Raw genomic sequence first — 16,500 nt, 5'->3', positions numbered from 1 at the left:
TAAACCTCACAAAGCATGATGTCCTAGCCACTGACCCAAACACTTCACAGATAACTCATCCGTCCACATAGCTACCCTTTGAAGTCAGTACTAGTATTACCTCTAACTTGCTAACAGGGAAGCTGAGGCACAGAGACATTTAGTAGTTTGTCTCGCAAAAAAGCGAGGGGAGCCAGGGTTTAAACCCCAGAAGTTGGCTCTAGGTCTGTGGTCTTGACCATGTCATTGCCTTGCTGCCTCTAATCATGATGCTCTCTGTCCTGTTTGCCGTGGTATCCAGGAATGGAACATCTACTATGTGCCAGACACAACAGAGGAACCTGAGGCCAATAGAGTCCCAGCCTCTATTTCTACTATTTCAGATGGATCTCAGACCTCACAATTTTCCAGACCCACACTCAGTCACTGCAGTATCTCAGAGATCTGGGTTCAAATCTGCTCCTGTTCCATTCCAGCTGTGTGATTCTGGGGCAAATTACCTCACCTCTCTGAGCCTTTATTTCCCCCATCAGAAAAAAAAAATGAGCATACTACCATAAAGATGCAGTGAGAATTTACCTGACCCTCATTCCAAGCTAGCATCTAGCGTCCCTCTCACTTGCCATGATGAAATGTTTATTTCTGTCTTAAATGACTATAACCTTAATTCACCAAAATACTCTTTCAGGGAGGTCAAGAACCCATCTTCCAGAATGATGGGGAATAATGGCAAGCATTTCCAATTCGGCACACAGCTGCATCATTAGTGACACCAAAGGCTGGGCAGTCTGTTCAATTCTTTACGGAACAGTCCGCCTGAACTAACATGCTGATGTTTAAAACTCCATCACAACCTCACACTCATTACAATAGCTATAATTTAAAAGGAAAATGGGGATAAAATAGGTAAAAACAAGTGTTAAGAATGTGGAGGAATTGGGACCTTCTACATCGCTAGTAGGAATGTGAAATGGTGTGTTCACTATGGAAAAGAATATGAAAAAAAAAAGAATATGATGGTCCCTCAAAACGTTCTGACACGTGCTTCCACGTGGGAGAACTTTGAGGAGCATGATGCTCAGTGAAATAAACTGGTCACAGAAGAACAAATACAGTAGGATTCCACTTCGAGGAGGTCCCTAGAAGAGTCACACCCATAGATACAGAAAGTAGATGGTGGGAGCCAGAGGTTAAAGGAGGGGAGAGGTGGGGGGTTGAGGTTTCATGGGGACAGAATTCATTTCTTGCATACACATCATCCAAAAGAGGGTGCATTTGTGATGAAGGAATTGTCTCAAGTAAGGACAGCAGGTTTCACAACAGATCAGGAGAGTTGCCTCAAAATTTACTTCTGCTGGTGTTAAGTATCACCTGTTAATTAAAACAAATTATTAAGTGTGTGTGTGTGTGTGTGTGTGGTGTTAAAAATTGCCAGCCCCGGTGCTAAATGTCACAGGAATATGAAAGTAAGAAGACTTCATGTCCCAGTTGTGTCCGGATTTAACCTGGGCCAGAGAGTGAGGTTGAGTTTTTAATTAATTGATTGATTAATTTTGTGTGCAGTCTGATACATGTTTTTGGAAATGTTCATTTACTCAGCTATTTCTTTTTTTATAAATTTATTTTTTATTGGTGTTCAATTTGCCAACATATAGAATAACACCCAGTGCTCATCACATCGCATCAAGTGCCCACCTCAGCACTCGTCACCCAGTCACCCCCACCCCCTACCCACCTCTCCTTCCACCACCCCTAGTTCGTTTCCCAGAGTTAGGAATCTTTCATGTTCTGTCTCCCTCTCTGACATTTCCCACTCATTTTTTCTCCTTTCCCCTTTATTCCCTTTCACTATTTTTTATATTCCCCAAATGAATGAGACCATATAATGTTTGTCCTTCTCCGATTGACTTATTTCACTCAGCTTATACTCAGCTATTTCTTGAGGGCCCATGAACTTCCCCACCCCTACCTTTATTGCGATGTAATGGACATTTAATATCGCCTGAGTTTAAGGTGTACAGTGTGTTGATTTGATACACCTGTATATTGTAAAATGCTTACCATTAAAAACAGAATTACCATATGATCCGGCAATCCCAATTCTAGGTGTATGCCCAAGAGAATTGAAAGCAGGGGCTTGGAGAGATATTTGCACAACCAGGTTCATAGCATTATGCACCAGAGCTAGAACATGGAAGCAATCCAAGCATCCCTGGACAGATGAATGGCTAAGCTAAATGTGGTGTATACACACAATGGAATATTGTTTAGCCTTAAAAAGGAAGGAAACTCCCTGGTTCTGTCCTGCCCCTTTTATCTTGCTGAAGGTTCCTTTTTGGATCCCACAGAGCCCCCCTCCCACCAAGGGGAAGCAGAAGAAATGCCTAGAGAGGAGGTGGACACCCCTTCATCACCACCACCACGTGGTTGACGGGAGGGAAGTCGGGGAAGGCTTTCAAGGGGAGATGGTGTCTGGCTGAGATTTGAAGAGGCAAATTCCTGCTCTGCGTGAACGAGGCAGGGAGACTGTGCCAGGTATGGGGGAGAGCAGAAGGATCAAAGAAAAATAGAGGGGTGTCTCTGCCTTTCCTTGCCCCCACCCACACCCCAAGCAGGCTTGTTTCCTTTAGGAAACCAGAAAGCCACACCAGCCAGCCGACCACCTTCTGATTAATATTCCAAGGGCTAATATTTTAAATTAATTCTAAGATTAAATTCTAAGGAGCCTGTGGCTAGCTCTCCCTTACCACACCATAAAGAGTTTCAAAAAAAGAGAAGGACTCTTGCATCTTACTGGGCTCGGGGTCAGGGACCTGGATCAGAGGTCTCTCCTCAGGCACCTGTTAGCCCCCTCCTCCAAATTTGCCACTTTGGGGGTATCCAGAATAGATGAGTATTCTGGGAGCTTTCTGGGGCAGAGAGGGGCTCATCCTCACTCCCTCCCCTGTATTGTGAAGTCTTCTGAAGGGGGTAGCAGGCAGGATGATGTCATAGACCACCGGCTGGCTTCTCTCTCTGCCTGTGCCTGCCCCTGGTGGGCCTCAGCCTTTTCTCCTCACACCCCTGCGCCCCAGAGGAAAGTGATCAGCGTGCCAAGTAGCTTACCCAGCCACCTGCAGCCATGGATGCAAATCAGTCCAGCTCCCCGAAGCCCCAGCCCTCCCCAAAGGCCTCCAGGGCTGATGTGAGCCCCAACTCAATCCTGGTGAACAAGACCCTGCAGCAGAAGACCCCCAGCATGGTGGGGGACAGGTTGCCACCCAAGACCGGAGCAGTGGTCATTGACATGGGCACAGGCACCTGTAAGATGGGCTTCGCGGGGCAGGCCCAGCCCACCTACACCGTGGCCACCATCGTGGGCTGCCAGCCCAAGAAGCCGACCACCACTGGGCAGCCGGAGCTGGAGACTTTTATCGGCGAGGCGGCCCGCACACGCCCAGAGCTGACCTTAGTGCAGCCGGTGCGGAACGGCATCTTGGTGGACTGGGACGCGGCCGAGCTCATCTGGCGGCACCTGCTGGAGCACGACCTCCGCGTGGCCACCCGGGACCACCCGCTGCTGTTCTCCGACCCGCCCTTCAGCCCCACCACCAACCGCGAGAAGCTGGTGGAGGTGGCCTTCGAGTCACTGTGCTCCCCTGCCATGTACGTGGCCTCCCAGTCGGTGCTGTCCGCCTACGCGCACGGGAGGGTCAGCGGGCTGGTGGTGGACACCGGCCATGGGGTCACCTACACGGTGCCCGTCTTTCAGGGCTACAACCTGCCCCACGCCACGGAGCGCCTGGACCTGGCGGGCACGCACCTGACCGCCTTCCTGGCAGAGATGCTGCTCGGCTCGGGCTTGACGCTGGGCCAGCAGGACCTGGACACGGTGGAGAACATCAAGCACCGCTACTGCTACGTGGCCCCCGACTTCCCCAAGGAGCAGGCCCGGCTGGGTCAGGACTGCCAGCAGGTCCTGAAGCTGCCCGACGGGCGGACGGTCACGTTGGGCAAGGAGCTGTTCCAGTGCCCGGAGCTGCTGTTCAGCCCCCCCGAGATGCCGGGGCTGGTGCCCATTGGCGTCCCCGCTATGGCCAAAAAGAGCCTTCAGAAGGTGCCCCTGGAGGTGCGGGCCGATGTGGCCCAGAACGTGCTGCTCTGCGGGGGCTCCTCGCTCTTCCAGGGCTTCGAGGGCCGCTTCCGCGCGGAGCTGCTCCGCAGCCTGCCCCCCGAGGCCCACGTGGTGGTGGCGGCTCAGCCCACCAGACACTTCTCCGTGTGGATCGGGGGCTCCATCCTGGCCTCGTTGCGGGCCTTCCAGTCCTGCTGGGTCCTTCGGGAGCAGTATGAGGAGCAGGGGCCCCACATCGTGTACCGCAAATGCTACTGACGCAGGGCGGCGGGTGCGGGGTGTGGTGGGGGGAGGCAGTAAAGCTTCCCATACCCTGCCAACCCTGTCCTGCATTGCCCCTGGACCCAGCCCTGCCCACTCCTGGACCTACCCAGACATCCTGGTTCTGCCCTGCCCTAACTCCCCTCCCATGATCCAACCCCAGAGACACCCAGCTCTGACCCCCCCCCCCCAACCCTCCTTCCCGGTGATCAACCCACAACACCTGGTCCTAACCCTGTCAATCCCCTCTCCCATGACCCCTCCTCCAAAGCACTCTCAGGCCAGGAGCTTGCCGAGGCCAACCCCAAGACATCCCCAGATCCTTATCTCCTAATCTCATCCCTATTGCTTTTGATATAAGCCTCCCCCAAGTTTCTCCTAGGCCTCTAAGCCCCCAATTAATTCCCTCCCTATGTCCTTGAAGAACCCCCAGCCCATCTCTATGACCTGTGCCTCCTCAAAGAACCTGCACCAGGTGCTCCAATCCCCCTCCCAGAACATTTCCATGAGTGTTTGAGTGTTCTAACTCCTAGGTGCGCCCTCATAATCTTTTCCCATTTCTAATCCCTCCTAAACGTACCCCCAAGATCCACTAGCCAAGACACCCCTAGCTCAAGCACCCCCAAATCCATCCCCTCCATGGTTTCCCCTGTGTGATTATCCAAAGTTCTCCTACACCCCGATATTCTGAGCATCCTCCAACAAGTGCCAAAACTCCACACCCACCACAAAGATTCATGTTCTGATCCTCAAGGGTCTCCTCTACAATGGCCCACTACAGGATCCTCCAGTGTCCAAAGCCCATCCCCCTGAGAGTTTCCATACTCCCCCATAACTCTGCCTTCTCTGTATGATTTGTTCTCCCAGATTCCTTCCATCCATCCCACACCCATTCCCCATCCATACCGCCCACAAAGAACACTATGTTCTGACTCCCCAGACCCCCAGATCAGCCTCACTGCTCTCAGCTTACCCCCTTGCTCTGTGTCCCACATGGTCTGCCTTACAATGTACCTTCTATCCCCCTTTCTCAGTCCTTCAAATCCTCCCAGGAAGGTTCTACTCCCTAGGACCATCCCATAATCACCCCACTAATGCCCTAGGCCCTCTCCTGCGTTCTGAACCCCCTCCCCACTCGCTCTCCAAAGATACTCTCCTAGGGTTGCCCCATGAGGGACACCCAGGACATTCTACCCCAGAGTTTTCAGACTCCCCAGAACTACACCCCCACAACCAGGCCAGATCACAAACATTCAGCATTGAACCCTCTTGCCTCACCTCCTCACCAGGCAGGTGCCCTTTATCCATAGCCTAGACAAGAATCCCACAGGAGGTTACAGGCAAAACTTCTCATTCTTCCCACCAGGGGGCATCACCTCCAAGCTCAAGGCACTAAAAATGGCATCACAATGAGAACCACAAAGACTGCAGCACATCAGTCCTCCGAGTCGTCAAGTGAGACCCACCCCACATAGTGGTGACAGGGCACTGCCAGCCACATACACAGAAGGGATGTGGGACAGGCTGGGTCTCTGATGCTACAGGAAATGAGGAAGATGCAGAAACTCCCACCAATCCTGAGCTGCTGGATGGTCTTTCCTTTAGATCAGACTGAGGTCCCCCAACTCCAAACTTTCCCTGATGCAGAAATTTTCTCTACAACCCTTATGATATGTGTCCCTCCCTTTTGGACACGCCCAGGGATAGAGAGCACACCACTTCAAGCCTATTGTTAGAAATCTCATCTCCTCCCTGGGGTAATAGGGAGACCTTGGCATTCTCTGCTTGCCACACCCTATGCGGAGCACTCAGAGCACCAGAGACCCTCATCCTCCCCTGCCTACACACCTCCCTGGAGTCTGCTCTTCCATGTGGATTAGGGGCCCCATCCTGGCACAAGCTGTGTGCATTCCTGTCCTGGGTCCTATGAGAGCAGTACCAGGAGCAGGGGCTCCATATCATGTACTCCAAAAATAGGGTTTAAGGAGATATGTGTATACCATGTTGACACGAGGTGGACATGTGATGGTTAATTCTGTGTGTCAACTTGGCCAGGCAATGGTGCCAAGATATTTGATTAAATACCATTCTAGATGTTGCAGTGAAGGTTTTTTTTTTTTTTTAAGATTTATTTATTTGAGAGCAAGAGAAAGAGAGAATCTCAAGCAGACTCCACACTGAGCATGGAGGCTGAGGCAGGGCTCAATTCCACAACCCTGAGATCATGACCTGAGATGAAATCAAGAGTAGGACCCTAAATGACTGAGCCATCCCAGGAGCCTCTGTGAAGTTATTTTTTTAGATGAAATTAAGATTTAAATCAGTAGACTTTGAGTAAAACATTACCCTCTCATGATGTGATGGGCGCTGGGTGTTATACGCAACTGATAAATAACTGAACACTTAAAAAAACAAAAACAAAACAAAAACCACAACATTACCCCCTCATAGTGTGGGTGGGACTCATATCAGTCAAAGGCCTTAAGAGAACAAAAGCTAACCTCCCCCAAGAAAGAAGGAGTTTTGCCAGTAGGATACCTTCGGATTCAAACTGCACCCCTTCCTGGGTCTCCAGCCTTCCAGCCTATTCTACAGATTTTGTGTCAACCTCCACAATTTTGTGGCCAATTCCTTAAAATAAATCTTTCACTACATAAGCATCCTCTTTGTTCTGTCTCTCTGAAGAACCCTAAGATACCTGCCAAGCCCCTTTCCTACCTCAGGACTTTTGCACTTGCTATTCCCTGTACTCACAGTGCTCCTTCCCACTTCCCATCTTATCAGAGGTAGCCCCTTCCTCAGTAGGACACAAAGCCCAGAAGCCTAAAGAGAATGATTAAGCAGTTGACTTCATGTAAACTTCAAAAAAAAAATCAGCAAAGTAAAAATCACCCTGAACAAAATCAAGACAAATGACAATTTCTTAGAAAAACAAGTAATACCTAATTTTTAAATGACAAATGGAGAAAGCTATAACTCATAACACAAAGAGAAAATGCCCATGATATGTAAGAATCTTGGAGAGAATCAATGAGAAAAATACTGCAACAGTTAGCAAAGGATATGAACCTTAAGCTCACAGAGAAAGAAAGACAAATGGTTCTTTGACCCAAGAGAAGTTACACAGTCTAGTCAGGGAAATGAATATGAAAACTATACTGCGGTATCATTTTTAACCAATCAGATTGGCAAAGACCGAAAGGCTTGATAACACCCCATGTTTTCGAGGCTGTGGGGAAACTGGCATTCTCTTACCTTGATGATGAGGAAGGAAGTTGGCACAACTCCTATGCAGGACAAATCTCAGTAACTACTTAAATGACAAATACCCACACCTTTTGGCCCAGCTATGGCACTTCCAGGAATTTCTCCTTCAGATATAATCATTCATGTGCAAAATGATGTACACTGCACCACCTAAAGGTGGCAAAACATTGGAAACAACGTTAGGTGTCTCTGATGTTGTGTGACCATCCAAGAGAACAGGTTAAATGAATTACCCTCAAACATAGAGGAATACTTCATGACTGTCAAAAAAGGAACCCCAGCAAGCTGTGTCCACGGACACAAGGTGATCACCAACATATATTTTGGGTGGGGAAAAAAAGGCCCAGGGGCACCTGGGTGGTTCAGTGGTTGAGCATCTGCCTTCAGCTGAGGGCATGATCCCGGGGTCCTGAAATCAAGTTCCGCTTCGGGCTCCCCACAAGGAGCCTGCTTCTCCCTCTGCCTACGTTTCTGCTTCTCTGCGTGTGTCTCTCATGAATAGATAAAAATGTTTTTTTAAAAAAAAGCCCCAAAAGGCTATGTGAATTCCATTTATGGGGGGAAAAAACAGGAATAAATGAGTACATAGAGATTTGCTTGAAGATATGCAGAACATCTCTGGAAGGTTTCACGAGGAACCTGAATTACGGCTGCTTCTAGAAAAGACTTTCCCAGTATCCCATCCTAAGGGGCAATCACTCTTAGATATTTTTTCCTAACTGTCCCCCATGAAAGTTTAACAGCACAAATCAACTGTGTATCTGTATTTCCATGTGTATCTGTGCCTTATACTTGAAAACACATTTTGCCACACACTCCCCCAACTAATTTTTACCCCTTTGGGGACAATATCACCTCCACTGAGGGCTGATGCTTGTGGGAGGATAGCCTGAGCATCAAGACCAGAAGGGGGCTTCCCACTGCCCACCCTTATGAAGTATTAGAATTCTGAATCGCGTGTTTATGGGTTTTTTTTAATATGAATGTTTCCTTTAAGTTCCTCTGGCATCCATTCAGGCAGCTCCAGCGGTTATCACCTGATTTGTTTGATCCTTGTTAATAGATGGGGTCTCCCACTGAGGTCATAAGTTCCGGGGCCCCACATGTGTTATGCACCCAGCACTCAATCGAGTCCAGGAGATGTCTGTTGAATGACAATGAACGAGCCAGGAGTTCAGCTGAGCTTATAGGAACCCTCCTACATAGGGGCCCCTCTCTCTCTCTCATTCTCTGGCACTGGTGTCAGACAGGCATGAATTCCAGTCATGCCTCCTCACAGGCTATGTGGCCTTGGACAAGTGACCTGGAGCCTCACTCAACACACCTGTAAAATGGGGGTGATATCAGTGCTCACTTCAGGGGGGAAATTTGTAAAGATAAAGCATGACACAGGTGCTCTAGGAACTATAGAAGGACACATCTGAAACCGTCATTGTCTTTGGAGCTGCAGGGGATGGGGCTGTGATTTCTCATCTACTTTAGGTATTAGTGTATCATTAGAATGTTCTGCAATGCAAACGCATCCATAAAAATAATTTCTTAAAGCCATTTCGAATAATACATAAAACGAACTTAATGCACTCAGTACACAGTAGGGGCCAAATAGATGGCTGCCTCTTCAACTAGAGTGTGCCAAAGATAGACCTCAAGTCCTCCAGCCAGCCAGCCAGCTGGCCACCAAGGGTCTGAAGACCCTCTTCCAAGGGTTTGAGCAAGAAGAGGATCCACCCAGCCACTGTCACAGCTCACCCCAGGTCCAGGCCTTCTGTTCTTTGGGGGACCCAGGGGAGGACATATTTGGAGGAAGTGGGGGCATCCCATAAGGTAAAGCACAGAAAGGGATGCGATTAGGGTGAGGTAGGTGAAGGACACAGGGCCAAAGAGCACCATCAGTGCTTGTCTGTGTTTTAAAATGTGACAGCTTTGCTCATCAGGGGATTTTTTTTGCTTAGCGCTTTTTTTTTAAATACTGCAATAAGTGGTGCCTAGATGGCTCAGTCAGTTAAGCATTTGACTCTTGGTTTCGGCTCAGGTGATAATCTCAGGGTCAGGGGATTGAGCCCTGTGGTGGGGGCTCCACACTCAGCACAGAGTCTGCTTGAGATTCTCAATCCCTGTCCCTTTGCCCCCCACCTGCTTGTCCACTCATGCTCAATCTCTCTCTCTCTCTCTCTCTCTCTCTCTCTCTCTCTCTCTGATAAAATAAATAAATAAAGTCCTTTTTTAAAATTGCATTGATGGGACGCCTGGGTGGCTCAGCGGTTAAGCACCTGCCTTCAGCTCAGAGCGTGATCCTGGAGTCCCAGGATCGAGTCCCACATCAGGCTCCCTACATGGAACCTGCTTCTCCCTCTGCCTGTGTCTCTGCCTCTGTGTGTGTGTGTATCTCTCATGAATAAATAAATAAAATCTTTTAAAAATAAAAATTGCACTGATGTCGGGGCCTGGGGGAGGGAGGAGTGGGGAGTGACTGGAGGGGTACGGTTCATTTTGGGGTGATGGCATGTTCTGGAACTAGATGGTTGCACAGCCTTGAGAATGTACTAACTGACTTGTACATTTTCAAAAGGTAAACCTTAGGGTACGGGAGAGGATCTTGATGTAAAACACTTCTTTGTTTTTATGTTTTGTTTTGTTTTAAAGATTTTATTTATTCATGAGAGACACAAGAGAGAGAGGCAGAGACACAGGCAGAGGGAGAAGCAGGCTCCATGCAGGGACTGATGAGGGACTCGATCCCAGGACCCCAGGATCACGACCTGAGCCGAAGGCAGATGCTCAACCACTGAGCCACTCAGGCACCCCTAAAACTCTTCTTTGAACTATGATTTACCTTATAAGCCCCAGGGATCTAACACCCAGTGCTGTGAAGACAGAGAGCAATGCTGTATCATCATCCTCATCACACACTCACTAAGAGACTAGAACTTCGTTGCGCCAACCACTGAAAATAAATGATAATTATGGAACCAAAAAGAGGTGCTAATTATGGCCACAACAACAACCTCATATTAATACCTAAATGTATCGAATGCAGCACACCTTAAGTTTGCAGTCTTATATGTCAAACCCATGTCAATTAAAATAAGAAACACTGTGCACTTTGATTACTGAGATTTCGGGTGCATCTTTAAGTTTTGCTCAGTCAGATGCCTCACTTGCTGTGCCCTAATCCCAGCCTTGCAGACAGAGACACCAGGGAGGTGGCGGGGGGCTGAGACTGCCTGTTTGCTTGCGTGAGGCTGGCCCAGGAAGGAGAGACCGGAAGATCAGGCTCTTCGAGACCACGGCCGCAGGGCCTGCTTCCCACGGAAACCAGGAAATCACCCACACTGCTGCCCCCACCCACAGTGGGGCACCTGCATCTGCTGGGCCCACCATCACCCTGGCACAGCCCCCGGGGGAGGAAGAGTATAATTCCCGACAGACATGGAATTGTGGCTTGAGCAGAACCTTTCATACACTCACACACCTATACCCTCACCCTCAGCTGTCACCTGGGCATCCTGAAACTTTGCAGGGACAGATGGGGCTGCCAGATGTAGGGAAGAAAAGGGAAGGAGGGCTGGGCTGGGTGACAGGGTTCAAGATTTGTTGCTCATTGATTTCCCCAAAACCCAACTGATGCCTGGCTAACCAAGCCACTTGGCAGTTACCCCACAGAGGGCTCATCTTACCTCCTGGGCTTTGCTTTCCACCCCCTTCTCCTTAGCCCCATGCCCCCCACATAGGCCAGGTTGCTATTCCCTCCTCCCCATGAGCACCCAGCATACGCATCTTCCCCATCCGGTCTGCCCCCCTACCTCGAGCCTCAGGAATCTCTTCTGCCAGAAGCAACTCTAACCATGCCCCTCTCACATTCAATATCCTTTTGCTGGTTATTTGCTGGTTCCCCACAGTCCTTGGAGCTAAAGGGTGTTCCCAGAACCCCACTGACAGCTGGACCAAAGCCCTGCTCACCCCTCAGGGCTCCTCACTGCACATGCATTCCATTCCTGCATACCTCAGCACTCTCCCGCCCACCTCAGGGCCTTTGCACAAGCTGACGCCTCCACCCATAACACTTTCTTTCTTCCTCTCTCCTTAGCTGATGTCTATCCCTGCTTCAGATCTCACCTCTGGGAAGCCCTATGTGACCACCCAGGTGGGTCAGGCCCATTAGCACCAACCTGATATTTATCAGGCTTATACATTCTATCTGCCTGTGTGACCCAACCCATGCTGGCCTCTCCCAGCAGACTATTACCTCCAGGAAGTAACTGGACCCAGCATGCAGGAGATTCAGGTTCTCAACCAACACTTACCTGTTGGTGATTTCAGAACTTTCTGCCCAGCAAAAGAAACAGACAATAAGTGCAAAGAGAAATAAGAATTTCAGATGGTGAAAAAAGCCCTGGGGAGTTTGCAACAGAGCAATGTGACTGGTGATCACGGAGGATCTGAGAAGGTGAGGGGAGAGCATTCCAGGCAGAGGGAACTGCAAGAGTAGAGGCCTGGTGGCAGGACGAGCTGGGTGTGTGTGAGGAACACAGCAAAGCGAGTGAAGGAGAGAGAAGAGGAGATGAGAGCAGGGAGGGGACGGGGCAGATGGGGACCTTACAGGCTGGGACAATATTGAACTTTACCCCAGTGTTGTGATCTTAGAAAACAGAGAATGTTAGGGAATCCCCCCACCCTTTGTGTTCCAGGAAACTGTTACTGCAAGGAACACCCTCCCATATGACTTAGATTAGACTCTCGGATGCTCCCTGTGATGGCTGGTTTTATGTGTCACCTTGACCGGGCCACACAGTGCCCAGAATATTAATTATCCATTAATTATCCTGGGTGTGTCTGTGAGGGTGACGGTGTTTTGGGATGAGATCAACACTTAAATCAGTAGACTGAGTAAAGTAGATTGCCCTCCCGAATCTGGGTGGGCCTCATCCAATCAGCTGAAGGTCTGAATAGAACAAAACAACCGACCCTCCTCAGAATAAGAGAGAATTCTATCTACCTGATAGCCCTCAGACTGGCTTGCTGGCTTTTTTTCTTTTTCTTTTTTTTTTTTTTTTTTTTTTGCCTTTGGCATTGAACTGAGACCCAGCTCTTCCTGGATCTCAAGCCTGCTGACTCACCCTGCAGATCTCAGGTCTTGACAGCCTCCACAATCCCATGAACTAATTCCTTAAAATAAATATATATACCAGGCTATAGGTATAATTCTAGACAGACATAGATGTTTATCTGTCTATAGATCTAATATACAGACATTAAAGACAAATAATGTATAAAGATATCTATAAATACCCACTGATCTAGATACATCTCTATAGATCTATAGATATGCATATTATATAAATATTATACAGATTACAGCTACACGTAGAGATAATTATCTATCTGCCTATAGATGTTTGGAGAAATAGAACAGTAGGACCACAGACACATATGTTCACACATCACCCTATATCATCCTATTGCTCCTGTCTCTCCAGAGAATCCCAAGGCAAATCCCCTTGTTTCCCTATGACAAGGCCAGATGCAGACCCTCCAAATTCCTACTCTGCTGCCTCAGAAGTGATCTGTCAAAGTGCGGGTCCCCTCTGACCCATCAGCACGCAATGCCTGTTAACCAAACTTTGGTTAAGCCCCTCTCACTCCCCGCAGCACCCTGAACGTAGGTGCTCCGAGCCCGAGCCTGCAGATAGCCCCTCCAGAGAACAGGCTGGCCCCAGGGGCACACCCTCTGATCCGCTCTCCTATCATGCATCCCCCACACACACACACCTAGCTCTCACCGGCCTTGTGCACTTGTTCACACAGCAATGGCTTTGTGCCTAAGTCCTGAGAGGCTTGCAGACCTCGTGATCGGATCGCTCACTCCCTTTCCTCTCCCTTGTCCTTTTGAATAAAAGCTCTTCTGACCGAACCCAGATCTGTGTTTCATTCACAGCTGCAGGAAGGCTTTGGATTTTCTTTCTAGGAGCCATAGGGAGCCCTGGGAGGCCGTGACGCATCAGGGCTACCTGAGGAGGTGCGAGCTGGTGGCCAAGCTGGGAAGCCGTAGATTCAAGCTGTGTTTTAGGGGATGAGTGGGTAGACCATGAGTTCGAGGCAGGTCTCTGGAGGTCCCTGAAACCTCTGGCACCATAAATTCCAAGAGTGTCACAGTGTGGGGCTGTAACAGCCAAGGAAGGTGGCTCAGCATCCAGAGGAGCAGAGTAAGCTGGGGATGAAGGGTGCAAAGTGAGGTCATTCATCAGGAAGGCTTAAACCACAGAGCATCAGACTAGGGAAACTGAGGCATGGGGCCGTGCAGCCACCCATCAGGGGCTGACCAGCACATCTATGGCAGAGTCAGGCTCTGAACCCAGGTTCCCTGCCTCCCAGCCCCAGCTGGTCCCACTCTTGTCCCTGCTTCCTGTGGAACTGGGATTCGAATGACCCCTGGGTTTGAGCAGGGGGATGGGAGTGAGGGCATTCTGAGTGGAGAGAACAGAAGATAAGGTGCAGAGCCTGGAGCAGGGAAAGTAAGATGCCGGAAGTGGATAATAATAGCAACTAGCATTATCAGGCCCTCCCTACCTGCCAAATACTTCTCTAACCACTGGCAGGTGTTATCTTCTTCTTCACTCCTCCCTCCAAGGTAAGAACTCATCTCCACTCTACAGAGAGGGAAACTGAGGCCCAGAGAAGCAACCTGAGGCCTCAGAAGCAGTGCAGAGCCCTCTCCCCTCTGTCTGGGGACCTGGGCTGAGAGAGGGCAGTTCCTAGCCTCTGCCCCTTCGCAGCCCCCACCCAGGCCCAAGACAGGAAGACAGTGGCCAGGACAGCCCTGCTAGAGGATGGGGGAGGGGCCAGGCCAAACCACGGACAGGATTTCTCAGAATTTACAGTAGAGGGAGGGGAGGGGCGGGGAGTAGAGGCTGGGGGAGCCCCCAGGGCCCGCAGCAGTGGGGAGAGAGGGGGCAATGGGGGGCCCACACCTGTGGCCTTATGGGAGGGGGGCCCCTCTCCTCCATCCTCCCACATTTTGAGCCTCCAGCCCAGGGGGTAGGGGCCACATAAGGGGAGCCTTGAGGGGACCCCTGCACACCCAGGCTCTAGCACAAGTGTGCATGCATGTGCTACACTCAGGTCCCGAGCACACACATGCACACTCGGGCCAGAACGTGCAAATGTGCACGTGTATGTGAGTCATCCCTCCCCAGACAGGCCCAGGCATTTCACCTCAGTCCCCTAGGCACCCCACAAGGCCAGGGCAACAGGGATGCCTCCCCACAGCCCCCTGAGGGTCATGTGTCCAGGCCGGGGTCCACTGGAGGCACCCCCTCCCACATCCCCTCTGCTTGCTGCATGGGTCCCTGATCTTTCTCTCTCCCCAGATGACCCTGTGCCCTCCATCCTCCATCCTCCGGGCACAGGCAGGCTCACTGGCATTGTTTTAAATTGAGGTGATATTCACACAACACAAAATTCACCATTTTACAGTGACCAGTTGAGTGGTATTTGGTGCATTCACAAGGTGGGGCAACCGCCACCTCACATTTTCATCTCCCCAAAGGAAACCCCATACCAAGTACACAGACTCTACTAGCTCTCCACTCCCAGCCCCTCCCCGCCACCAATTGCTCTCTATCTCTATGGATTTGCCTATTCTGGATATTTCGTATGAAGGGAATTACATAACATGTGGCCTTTGGGCACTGGCTCCTTTCACTCATGTTTTCTAGGACTCAGTTCAGATATCCTCAAAGGGAGCTTCCTTGCCCACGCCCCTAGTCCCTGACTGCCCCCACCTCCTGCTCTCAGCTCACAGCCCTTAGCAGCATCTGAAGCAACCTATACATCTCATTCATACTCGTTCACTCAGAGTTTTTCCATCTCCTTCTCAAAAGAGCAGGCACCAAAGGGCAAGGAATTGCTTTCAATCTCTCTGGAAAGTCCTGAATGGATGGATGGATGGATGGATGGATGGATGGATGGATGGATGGATGGATGACTGAATCACCCATGTGACATTCTCCTTCTTCCTTGTCTCCCTCTACTTCCATAACATGGTCCCTACTTCCTTGTCAAATGTCAACTCAATTAGACAGCCTTTATCATCCACCTACTGTGTGACAGGCCCCATCCCAAATACCAGGGTTCCTGTGGTGAACACAAAAGAGAAGCTCCCCATCCCCATGCTGTTTTTGTCCTCCAAGAGGGACAGGCCATCATACCTGATGACACAGGATTGAACTGCACTCTAAGCTGTCATTAGAAGAATCAACTGTTCCTATCTGATTCGCTCATTCATTGAGTACCTACTATGTGTAGGGTCAACGTAAATAACCAGAAGCACATTACAGCAGGTGTTCAGCGAAAGCCTTTCCTGAGAAAGCAGCATGTGAGCAAAGACCTGAAGACGGAAAAAGAGAATCATTCAAAGACGCAGGAAAAAGCACTATTGCAGAGGGAACAGCAAGTGCCAAGATCTGAGCAGAAAAGGACTTCACAGGAGAGAAAGCTGGCAGTGAGGCCGGCGCAGTGATGAGGGGTGAGATGGCCCATTCTCCACCACATGCATGTTAGGCAAAGCATGTAATGCTCCAAGCCTCGTTTCCCCATCTGCTAATGAGGATAATAACAATGAGGCCTTTTGCAAAGGGCAGGCGAGACAAAATTCAAGGCGTCTAGGAAATGAGCCCACTTGTCCTGGGTGACAGACTCCTGGGATCATGGTTATTGAGGGGCAGGTATAAACCTCTACCTCTTTCTCACCCCCTGGCCTTGCAGGGCCGTCCTCCCCACTGTCGCCAGCTAGAGCCATCTTATCTCCAGATTAACCCCAGCTCTTCTGGTTTACCTGAGCACACCACCCCACCTCAGCTATTCCTGGTCACTTCCTCGCT

At 49.9% G+C, this 16,500-nt stretch overlaps 1 protein-coding gene across 1 annotated transcript; it reads left to right on the top strand.

The window, feature by feature from the left end:
- The first annotated feature begins 2,982 nt into the window (after positions 1-2,982).
- ACTL9 (actin like 9) lies at positions 2,983-7,009 on the top strand. Its single transcript, XM_072787546.1, has 2 exons — positions 2,983-4,364; positions 5,721-7,009. The coding sequence occupies exon 1, from the start codon at positions 3,101-3,103 to the stop codon at positions 4,349-4,351; it is 1,251 nt and encodes a 416-aa protein (XP_072643647.1). The 5' UTR covers positions 2,983-3,100; the 3' UTR covers positions 4,352-4,364; positions 5,721-7,009.
- The last annotated feature ends 9,491 nt before the right edge of the window (positions 7,010-16,500 follow it).

This window comes from Canis lupus, chromosome 19, assembly GCF_048164855.1.
Source record: "Canis lupus baileyi chromosome 19, mCanLup2.hap1, whole genome shotgun sequence".
In the NCBI taxonomy this organism is placed as follows: Eukaryota; Metazoa; Chordata; class Mammalia; order Carnivora; family Canidae; genus Canis; species Canis lupus.
Note: the sequence above shows the minus strand (reverse complement) of the source record. Positions and strands in the feature narration are given on the sequence as shown.